General features: G+C 37.4%; 1 protein-coding gene across 1 annotated transcript in view; it reads right to left on the bottom strand.

Annotated features, from left to right (window-relative positions):
- Positions 1–107: 107 nt before the first annotated feature.
- nudt6 (nudix (nucleoside diphosphate linked moiety X)-type motif 6) overlaps positions 108–11,855 on the bottom strand; it is a 41,385-nt gene continuing 29,637 nt past the window's right edge. Inside the window, exons 4-5 of the mRNA XM_034035129.3 lie at positions 3,316–3,370; positions 108–809 (exon numbers count right to left, since the gene is read on the bottom strand). Coding sequence (XP_033891020.2) covers positions 421–809; positions 3,316–3,370 — 444 coding nt within the window. The 3' untranslated portion in view covers positions 108–420. The remainder of the gene's footprint in view (positions 810–3,315; positions 3,371–11,855) is intronic.

The following is an 11,855-nucleotide window of genomic DNA, read 5'->3' as shown; positions in this document are numbered from 1 at the left end:
TGGGCAGGGATAATGTACATACCTGCTTTTGCAAATAACCAGTGTGACCAACACTTAACCTTTACTGATACATTATGCAATAGGCCTCTTAAGGTACACAAAATAGCTAAATATAAAACACTAAAGGATTTATTAGACTTAAAATTAAAACAATGTGAATAAAATATAGTAGACATGGTAAATGCCTTTTATAGAACCATTTTATAAGAGCAAACTATCTAACAGAAGCTCCCTCAAACGTATTAACAAAATTAAAAGGAAAATGGCAAGATTTTATATATTTACTGCATATACACGTTACAAGGCCCCTGATACAGTAGTTAGGAACGCTATGCTGGAAAAGTTAATGAATACTGTTTATATTGGAAATACATGCTTTTAAAATGCATTAATTGTACCATTTCACTCACTCATTGTTTATCAACATATATTTTCATACGTCTCTGGTAACTCCTTGTGATAGAGTTGATAAAACAGTCCTTTATAAACAGCTGGGATTTCTTTAACTGCAAGATCAATTTTATCAAAGCCCTCCCTGTGTCCATACAGCAAGAGTTTGGCTACCCTGCTAGTAATGGGAGTTGTGTGGTTAGTCCTGGCCAGTTCAGCTACATCCATCCATTCACATCTGAGACACTCCTGACGGCAGAAGTTAATGTCAAACGACAATGGCTTAAGGCGACAGATAATGTACATGTCCGACTTGCCAAAGGCCCCCGGGTGGTTATGCTGCTGTCTTATGCTCAAGAGGGACTGGAACTCTGACTGTATGCCAGTCTCTTCAAAAACTTCACGGACAGCTGTGTTTCCTGGAAGCAAAGACACAAAGATTCAATTCTTCATATCTCTTAAAACCGATTCTGGGACATGGGTTCTGTTTGTGGAACTACAGGCTTTCTTGGACATACTTCAAAATAATGAATCGTACAGATCCCCTCCCTCGTAAGGGAAGACAAATGAAGTGTTACCAGTGTGGCCCCTTCAAACACTCCTGACAAACAAAAGCAACAACCATCAAATATGTAATGCAGGGGTAGGCAACCCTGGTCCTGGAGTGCCACAGACACTTCTGTTTTTTGTTTTACCCAAGCCCCTTAATAAATTAATTGATTTCATGATTGGCTTAATTGGTTAGAATTACCATGTGTTCCAGGTATTTAGCAATTGACAATTAAGAGATACCTATAAAACCTGCAGGATTGTGGCACTCCAGGACCAGGGTTGCCTACCCCTGGTGTAATGCATGTTTGTGTGTTACTAGTTATTTAACATCTACAGCATTTTTGTTTCCTTTCACAAGAAAGTGGTGCAAATCGCACTTGGGTGTAAAGATCTTTATTAACCTGATCCATTGGGTGTGATTTTCACTTTAAGCTAATTGCTCAATCATATATTTGGTATAATGGACGAATTGCCCACACCAGGTAACGTACCCAAATAATAATAATAGCTCTGTTCCTCTTAAACAGGATGGTATCACATACAGTCAAAAACAAGTATTGAGAATGTACTGGGGAACTGTAGTGGAGGATATAAATAATTGTATGTACCATCAGCTGATAAAGTGCCACAGTTATGTTATACCTTTGTGCTATTCAAAAATAGTTTTGCAGTACTTGTTTCCCTATAAAATGTTTTTGTCAGTGTATCAAGCATTCATTTTAACAAGTATGTTAGGACATACATCGCCTGTCACAACTGTAAATACGAAATTACCGTTTCACTGTCATGAAAAAGTACCTAAAGGCACTGCCTGTACCAATGTGCGACATTCCATAAGACACAACAGATTCTGCCGCTCCTGTGCTCAAAAAGAAAGTCAAACTCAAAAGCATACATTCTGGTTGTGATCTGTATTTTCTATTTCAAATAAAACCATGCACAGTAAGCTTGAACGAAGCATGCAAATTTGTCATTGTTTATATATATAGCTGTTAAACTATTTAAGTAAGATATAGCAGTTATATAAGATATTTGTCAACTGTTTTAACATTAAAACTTGAAAACATGAAAACTGCATTAAAATGAAGAGATACAGTACTATATTCTTCTTCTTCGATTCCTAGTCAGTCAGCTCATCAGCGACGATGGGGCAATATTTTTAAACCGTATCAAACATAAAATTACTTACTTGCCTTAAATTACCTTTGTAGGATTATTTTATTTCAACAATGTAGGTCTAATCATTAGTACACTTTATTTGACCTGATAAATCACAAGGAGGTTCCTTACCATTCTCAGTTGTTATATGTAGTTTTTAACCATTTGCATTGTATTCCATTATGTATAAGTGCAGCAAACTAGAGTAAAATGCCAAACCAAATATTCTGGAAGATTTTATTGTTGTGACTGGCGCAATTTGACACCAACATTGAAAGTCACATTTTTCACTCAGGTCAACAGGCTCATTACAATTAATTTATATCAGTTAAACAAATTAATTTAAACATACAAATGAAAGTCATCACACTTGAAACTGTCAAGATATCTCAAGCATGACAACAAAAATGTACTTTTATAAATATCTTCTTTGGGGTCTGATATGAGCCAAGGATTCTGAGGAAGAACACTCCATTTGTGTTTGTGACAACTAAAGTGTTAATAAAATTAACTTTATTTCTTAAGTTTAGCAAGGTTCAGATACTGTGACCCAACCTAGTTTTCAGTAATCCTTTCAGATCTGGGTTCCTCTCACCCACTAAATTCTGGGGCCAGATCTACAATGTTTGCACCACTTTCTTTGTTCTAAAAGGAAAAATAAAACTGTAAGCTAAATGTAAGCTGTGCATAAGATCTCCTAAATCAACATTCTGGTTTTGTATTTCTAGATTTAAAACACCACACGATTATTTATTTATTAAAAGACAAAAAGGGTCCAAACTTTGCACAGCAGCAAAAGCATAGTACAGATGTAAAATCTTAGCTAATATGGTACACAATGTATAATGTATACTACGTTTAAATAGTAAACATAAGAATGTGTTATTAAAAAAAGAATAAAATAAGAAACAACAAAAATATATCTATATTGAGAACCGAGCAGTTCTGAAAAGCTTAAATGTGTACTCGGTTGCTGAAAGGGAATGTATAAATAAGGTAAAACTATGAAACACCTGTGTAATCTATTCAAGTTACCGACATTAACATGTAACCTGGTGTTCAACTACAAGAAAGAGAAAACTAACAAAACACTATATATATCAGTCATTTGAAATCAATTACATTATTCATTTCTTTATTTTGGGTATCTATGTTTACTATTCAGAGTATTTTTATTAACTTATTCACTTTTAAAACAGCAGTAAAGATACTGACCTATATTTTCACCTGGATCAGACAGACCTCCTGGGAACTTCCAGGCATTTTTAGTCTGAAATGAAATAGAAGTAGACATCCAGTAGTGGCGCATGATGCTCTAATAGTTTTAGCAGTTGTTTGTATCGAAAGGTACAAAATGCTACAAAATGAATGTGTTTTTGCGAAAAGTACAAAAATGGATCAGCAAAACATAAACGACTAAATGTCATGTTATTCAGTTTTAAAAATGTAGTTCAATGTGATTCTGAGATGCAATTTTTTCTTTATTATATCTCTGTGTGAAATTAATGAAGTTTGATGTTCTACTGACGTAATAAGGAAATATGCATCTTTAATGTTTAAATGCTGCTAGTTGAATTAACTAGTTATGATGGTAGGAAATCTAAATGAAGCTGCTATTGTTTAGTGGTTGTATACTTGTTAAGTCTTATATTTAAACATGTATGTAATGTATATTGCTTTTCTTAAATGTTGGCTTTTATATTTGTAATATGTCATATATTTCATCTTCAAAGAATGAGGCTGTAGTACTGCACTGTGCTACAACAGTTAATGCATTTTGTTTGATTTTAAACATTGTTATTTGTTTGAATATTAAAATTATTATTAATTAAAATTATATAAATGTTATAGAAAGGAACATCTTTTTTATGTGACCAATTATATATACAGTATACTGGTTAAAGAATCACAAAAAGTACACATGCTAAAGTTAATTATTTCAGTTTAAAAGCATTTATTCAAGAAATTAAACTGGATTTGCTTACCATTCAACATGTGAGAGAAGGGAATATGAAAACTAGCAATAAGAATACTTCTTGCAAAAATTCATTATGCAAAAAACCAAACCAAACCAAACAAAAAAAAAAAAAAAAAAAAAACACACAAGACTCCTATATGATACATGAGATATTTAGATTGAAACTACTTATAAACAAGAACATTTAAAGGTATGTGAGGCAGGTGAGTTCAGCAAGATTTTGTATCAAATGTATTTACAGCAGGATGGTGAAACTTGGTGTGAACTGTAGCATCGGCGTACCACAGTAAGCATGATTCACACAAATATTTTGTTGTAATGAAGGCAGTAATTAATCACTGGCGCGATTTCCAGTATGACAAATCTGCCACAGTGATCTTTGTCAAAAAATAGTTGTATTGACTTTATACAAATCAACAGAGATACTATAAAGAAACCACTACTGACAGCTCTAGAGTTTAAGAGTTTCAAGCACAGGGGTTCCCAGTCTGTGGTTGGTGAGGTTCAGGTCATTGAAAATTAGGCAAGTTTCTCAGCCATTTCCAAACACCCAAAACATATTATCTACACACAAAAAAATTGCATCCTAGCTGTCAATTATTCTTTTACTACAAATAATTATTATTTAGCATTAAAAAATCAGTTTCTGTTACAATGGGGGAGTTTCCATGTGCGGTTATTTACACGTGAAGTGGCGATGCGCGTGCACGTTTGGGAGAACAACTCAACAGGATCAGGTTTGTAGCCGAAAATAACGGCCACAGAGAGGGATAGGGTAAATCTCATTTACTCGTGAGCATGACGTAAAACACAGGAAATAAAAGCCCATTTTTACATGGAAACCCGCATTTCACGTGAAAACGCCCACTGCTCCCAATCCAGACAGCCTTGGGAGCATACGTGGAAGGTGTCTGGCACAGATCTCTATAATCCTACGTCTCCACCGGTTTTCAGCCAGAGTGATCTGCAATAGCTGGGTTGGACAGTTTCATTACCTCCAGATTAATTATTTTCTTTTTTCTTTAATTAATAAGTTGTGTGATAAATTAGTTGAAAGAGTATTCACTACTAACGATGTGCCATCCCACCAATGGACATTTGAAAAACAATTTGGGCAAGAGCAGAAAAACATATTATTAACCAACATACAGTACTGTGCAAAAGTTTTAGGCAGGTGTGAAAAAATGCTGTAAAGTAAGAATGCTTTCAAAAATAGACATGTTAATAGTTTATATTTATCAATTAACAAAATGCAAAGTGAGTGAACAGAAGAAAAATCTACATCAAATCAATATTTGGTGTGACCACCCTTTGCCTTCAAAACAGCATCAATTCTTCTAGGTACACATGCACACAGTTTTTGAAGGAACTCGGCAGGTAGGTTGGCCCAAACATCTTGGAGAACTAACCACAGTTCTTCTGTGGATTTATGCAGCCTCAGTTGCTTCTCTCTCTTCATGTAATCCCAGACAGACTTGATGACATTGAGATCAGGGCTCTGTGGGGGCCATACCATCACTTCCAGGACTCCTTGTTCTTCTTTACGCTGGAGATAGGTCTTAATGACTTTCGCTGTATGTTTGGGGTCGTTGTCATGCTGCAGAATAAATTTGGGGCCAATCAGATGCCTCCCTGATGGTATTGCATGATGGATAAGTATCTGCCTGTACTTCTCAGCATTGAGGAGACCATTAATTCTGACCAAATCCCCAACTCCATTTGCAGAAATGCAGCCCCAAACTTGCAAGGAACCTCCACCATGCTTCACTGTTGCCTGCAGACACTCATTCGTGTACCGCTCTCCAGCCCTTCGGCGAACAAACTGCCTTCTGCTACAGCCAAATATTTCAAATTTTGACTCATCAGTCCAGAGCACCTGCTGCCATTTTTCTGCACCCCATTTCCTGTGTTTTCGTGTATAGTTGCGTCGCTTGGCCTTGTTTCCACGTTGGAGGTATGGCTTTTTGGCCGCAAGTCTTCCATGAAGGCCACTTCTGACCAGACCAGACAGTAGATGGGTGTACCAGGGTCCCACTGTTTTCTGCCAATTCTGAGCTGATGGCACTGCTGGACATCTTCCGATTGCGAAGGGAAGTAAGCATGATGTGTCATTCATCTGCTGCAGTAAGTTTCCTTGGCCGACCACTGCATTTATGGTCCTCAACGTTGCCCGTTTCTTTGTGCTTCTTCAAAAGAGCTTGGACAGCACATCTGGAAAACCCTGTCTGCCTTGAAATTTCTGCCTGGGAGAGACCTTGCTGATGCAGTATAACTACCTTGTGTCTTGTTGCTGTGCTCAGTCTTGCCACGGTGTATGACTTTTGACAGTAAACTGTCTTCAGCAACCTCACCTTGTTAGCTGAGTTTGGCTGTTCCTCACCCAGTTTTATTCCTCCTACACAGCTGTTTCTGTTTCAGTTAATGATTGTGTTTCAACCTACATATTGAATTGATGATCATTAGCACCTGTTTGGTATAATTGTTTAATCATACACCTGACTATATGCCTACAAAATCCCTGACTTTGTGCAAGTGTACCTAGAAGAATTGATGCTGCTTTGAAGGCAAAGGGTGGTCACACCAAATATGGATTTGATGTAGATTTTTCTTCTGTTCACTCACTTTGCATTTAGTTAATTGATAAATATAATCTATTGACATGTCTATTTTTGAAAGCATTCTTACTTTACAGCATTTTTTCACACCTGCCTAAAACTTTTGCACAGTACTGTATTATTAAACAACATATTATTACAAATCACAGCTTTATTACACAAGCTTAACACTGTGCTTTACAGTTTCACTCAAACAAGATGTCACCTGACAGCCATGGATTTCTAAGTGAGATTCTCTCGTGTACCTTTTCTCCGTGCATGGAAACCACATTTTCCCGAGCTGTCTGCGAAAACAGTACGAAAATGCTACGCGTGGCTAATTTGCATATCAACTTCCTCCTTTCCCCCTCATTTGCATGTCAGGTGAAAAGAGGGTCTTTTTGAGTAAAATAAACTGAGCCAATGGAAACCTGAAACGTATAGGGCCATTTTTCATTTGGCTTGAGCACAATGTCTCAAGAAAAATTAGAACATGGTAACTCCCCCCACTGCAACCACATATTGCAAAGGTCACAAAGATCATGGAAATCAAAGAACTAAGCCAGCATGCCCTACTCATTTGAAGTGTTTGCTTTCTCCAATGTATCGGTGGCCCATAATGCACTGTTGAGGTAGATAAGAGAGTTTCCTGCAGGGGTTCAGTGTTTGGGTTGCTTACAAAATCATGTCTTTCTGGTGTCAGAATTCTCTCCAGTAGTCATCTTCCCCTATTCGTCTGACAGATCAGGATTTTTATCCTACAATAACTGCTCCAGGCCTAATAAACTCGGGTCGAACATACAATACAAAATGCGATTCAGCTCCCTTACTTAAAATTACCTTATAAAAGTGGCCATTTCCTAATAATACCTTCACTTTAAGACCTAATATGGCATAAAGGCTAAGCACATAAAAAGTTTAAACAGTTTCAGTTTTATTATGGAGTTCATTTTGTGTCCATTCTTTTTGCCTTGTAAAAATCAACTTTCGTACTTGATTTTTACTTGGACAAGGACCTCATTTTGAGCACACTAGTGGAGTTAAATTCTGAATAAAGAAATTGAACCCTTCTGTGACTTTAGCCTGTCTGCCAAAGCATATGGCCAGGAGCCAGACTGTTTCCTTGGGGCCCCCTTTCCAGTAAGGTACAGAGTTCAAGATTGGAAAAACATGGTTAAAATACACTGCTAATTCTACTCCAACTTCCTGACTAGCCTGCACCTCCTCATCCAAACGTAAAACTTGCCCTTCTTCATGTCCGGAGGTGCTCTGTGATGCAGAGCAGAAATCTGGTTGCTATTTAACAGTGTAGATTACTAAATGACTGCACCAAAAGGACAAGGAAGCACACAGTTGCTTCAAATAGTGTTGTTACAAAACCAACTGAATTGTTTTCACATGCTCAGTGATAAACAATAATAGTGTCTGATTAAATAGTTCGAATTCTATGGCCAACTTGTGTGATTTACAATAAAATGTAATCATGTATTACAGTGCATGCTGTTTTTTTTAATTTATTGTCTGTAAAGTTACCCAATTAAAAAATTGTACTGCCTTATACTAAAGTGATCATTGTAAAGAAAATAGTGAAATCCAAAACACTCCCATCTGCTTATTAAAGAAGTGCTAATCAATAATGTAAAATCTATTGTTTTACCTCTTATTAGCTTTATTGACATTACTGGCCCCCCTTTTATTAATGATTATTATTTTGGTTCTTTTATATGTTCGTTAATCCAGGCTATACGTGTATTTTAAATACAGTACAATGGTACATTTTGGAGTGAGTTTAAACTGTAACACATGAAGTGAATAGAAGCAGAGGCAATTTTAATTTATAGTGTTGGCTTTGTAACTGGAGTATAAAATATACATGTAATAAAATATATAATATACCTAATATAATAAAAATGTATAAAATACATACAACTAAAATATCTTCAACAAAAGAATTGAGGACTAGTGATAATATTGCTAGTGCTAATAATAACAGGTAAGAAATTGGACATAGTAAACTAAAGTGCTTAAGACTTATTTCCATGACTCCTCTCCCAAGACAAAAATAAGTAGTTAGAACTGTTACAAAAAATAAAACCATTTTAATATTAATTTTATGCCACATTAAATAATACTTTATTTCCAAACTTCTAATAGCTATGCTGTAAAAGCCAATGTGCTTTAATGTCAATACCAGTGATTCTGAATTTTTGAAAATGTTACCTGCAAAAAACATTACTTTTTTGCATCGGTGCATAGCATTGATATGACAATGATTTAATTAACCTGTCACAAGGGAGAAGGGATGTGAATCCAGTTCAGGAAAATCCACATTATACAGAGAAAAATGCTGAGGCACATTATTCTTTTGCACAGCATTTAGGTTTCTTATTGTGCTAATAACAGGTAAACAGGTAACAGGTAATAACAGTTTGTTCAGGCATTGTGTTTAAAGTTTGCTGTGGCATTATTACACTTTAAAAGTATGTTTCAAAGCTCTTTTCAAAATGGCCACTCTAGTGCACCGATAGTGTAAGGATCTGTAACAGGGGAGATCTGTGCTGACTGTCTGGCGCATGCATGGTTCTACAGGAAGGGGGCAGCAGCCTCATAAAATCCGCCTGTCAGTCATGGCGATGACATGGAGAGGTGGGGAAGAGGGTGTGTTGGCTTTCCCTCTCTCTGAGTGGCTGAGAGGCGGGCCTTGGGGGATTGCTCGGCCCATAAGTACTGCGCTTGGTTATGCATTCAGGTGGCCAAGATAAGGGTTACCCAGAGACGCCACCTGAGGAGACAAGCGTGAACGAAACAGGCAAGCACAGCTGAAAAAGACAGCCAGCCTTAAATGAAGAAAATTATAATTTAAATAAATTATGTACCTGAGGGGGACGTGTGTAAATAGAGGGGAACCTTGGCCACCTCAGTGTATAGTGCATAGCGTAGGACGGAGACCCAAGCTGACCAACTTAGCGGCTTTATTTTGTAGTTTTATTACTGTTTTATTTTCCCTTTTTCTTTCGCCTTTTGTCATTTATTATTATTTCAGAGCACCTGTGAGCGCGCCAGCATTTGACTGTTTACCTGTATTGGTATTAGTGTGGACCTGTCTACCGTTGTCAGTATTTCAGGCCACGGACAACAGCACCCTCTGCGGTCTATAATAAATCAAACATAAAATAATAAAACTGGGCACCAGTGCAGTGTTTTCAACTAAACCTTCTGTCTCCTGTGTGTGTCAGTGAATTGCCCACCGCCCTTCCACAGGATCACTGTCCACATTTTCAAACTGGTAACATACAATAACGATCCATGATGTGGTATGGAACAGAAAAGCCAGAGCACTTATGTTTTTTCTTCTTTTTTATCTTTTAAATCACTCTTGCTGCAGTGATTTAGAGGACAGATCCCAAACCCCAGTGCGCTAGAGTGGCCATTTTGAAAAAAAGCTTTGGAACAGATTTTAAAGTTATAAGCATAAAAAATTGTCAGGATGTTAAAAATGAAAAGAAAAATTACAGGCACGTTATTTAAACAGGTGTAGTAACACGTAGGGATGTATAACACTATATTTTTCGGAATCCCGCTACTTACTCTAGGCACAGTAGATAACAACTCTGGTCATTCACTTCCAAGATATTTCCCCCACACTTCATTGGGCACATTTCCAAAAGCTACTTTAATTCAGCTACCGTTTTGAAGGGCATAGAGTAGCACATCTATTTGTAATTATATTTTTGGATCAAAAATCTTTATGACTGGGTGTGACAGAGAGCGAATGAATCCTAGTCAACAATCTCCCTCCCGACCTGTGAGGGCACGGTATAACAGGAACAGTGTGCCCGAACTGGATGGTTTGACAGTTCATTCCAGGGTCAGTTGGAAGTCAGTCATCCAAAAAGGGGGCGAAGCCACAATGCTAGAAGGCAGCGCCTTACTGCGGTAGAAAATGAGTCAGTCATGGATTGGAGAAGACGTGATTGCACTCGCTACCAAAGGGGGCATGACTGAAGGTATAGCAGGGGATGTGGCCGAGTGACGTGTTCCTTGTGTTATGGTTACGCAAAGAACTAAAAGGAAAAACCTGTGTACTAACCAAGAGTGTTTTGTTTGTTTTGTCCTGTCTAGTAAGTGTTGTATTTGTCATTGTTAGACGGCTAAACTATCTGGGAGCTGTTGATAAGGGGCCAGTTTCCAAACCCGGGCTTCACATCACTACCGTGCACATTACCTGTATTTCACCACCTACACTAAAGCCCGCCGCACACAGCCCGACTCAAGCCATCCCGACTCATCTCATCTCAACCGGCCGTACAGAGTCTGGATGAATCGTAGCAGTGTGCGTGCCCTTAAAACCAAGATTATGCAGATTTCAGGCGGGATGTCTTCAGATTTGAAGATTGAACATGTTGAATCTTTTTCAGACACAGTTTTGTTCAGATGTGATCAGTCTGTCTGTGTGTGGCGGTTGCTGACCAAGACTGACTGAGACCGATTAGTCATAAGGGTGTCAACCAATGGTGAAGCAGGTTTAAGTGACGTAGCTTGTCACGTAACTTGTCATACAAAATAGCAGAATATTGACAGCCTTAGTTCCACAGGTAAAAATACATTAGTCTTGAACTGCTCAGAGTGTCCTGAATTAAAAAATACCAGATAGGTGCACATTTGAATAGTTTTTTTTAGGCGTTTACTAATCAAAGGTAAATGATCAATTTACCTTTCTATTATCAATCTACTGGCAGCCTATATTTTCTTACTGCGCTAAAACAGAAGTAACCAATAGGTCACAAATCACAAGCACCTAGATCCACACGCTGAGAAAAAAACACCGAAGTCAAATAAAAAATCAACAGGTTGGATTTTATTTACCACAGGCTAAAGTGTAGTAGACAAACTATACAAAAAGTCAAACACTGTCTGAAACGTTTGCACGGTGTAAATGGTCAGTAGCTAAATTAATAGGCTAAGCGCTTCTTTTCGTTTGCCTTGCGGCGCTGTCTCTGCCGTCTAATCAGCATACGATGCCATGCATAATATGAGGGTTGCTATGTTGGGCTAAGTTAATACAAAAATGTGCACACCGCAGTATTAATTACATTTGCATACATAGTAACCATGCATTTATTTTAGTAAGCTACATAATGCATAGCTGAGAAATATTTGCAACATGCAATTAACCATGTACT

Source organism: Acipenser ruthenus, chromosome 1 (genome assembly GCF_902713425.1).
Source record: "Acipenser ruthenus chromosome 1, fAciRut3.2 maternal haplotype, whole genome shotgun sequence".
NCBI classification, from domain to species: domain Eukaryota; kingdom Metazoa; phylum Chordata; class Actinopteri; order Acipenseriformes; family Acipenseridae; genus Acipenser; species Acipenser ruthenus.
Note: the sequence above shows the minus strand (reverse complement) of the source record. Positions and strands in the feature narration are given on the sequence as shown.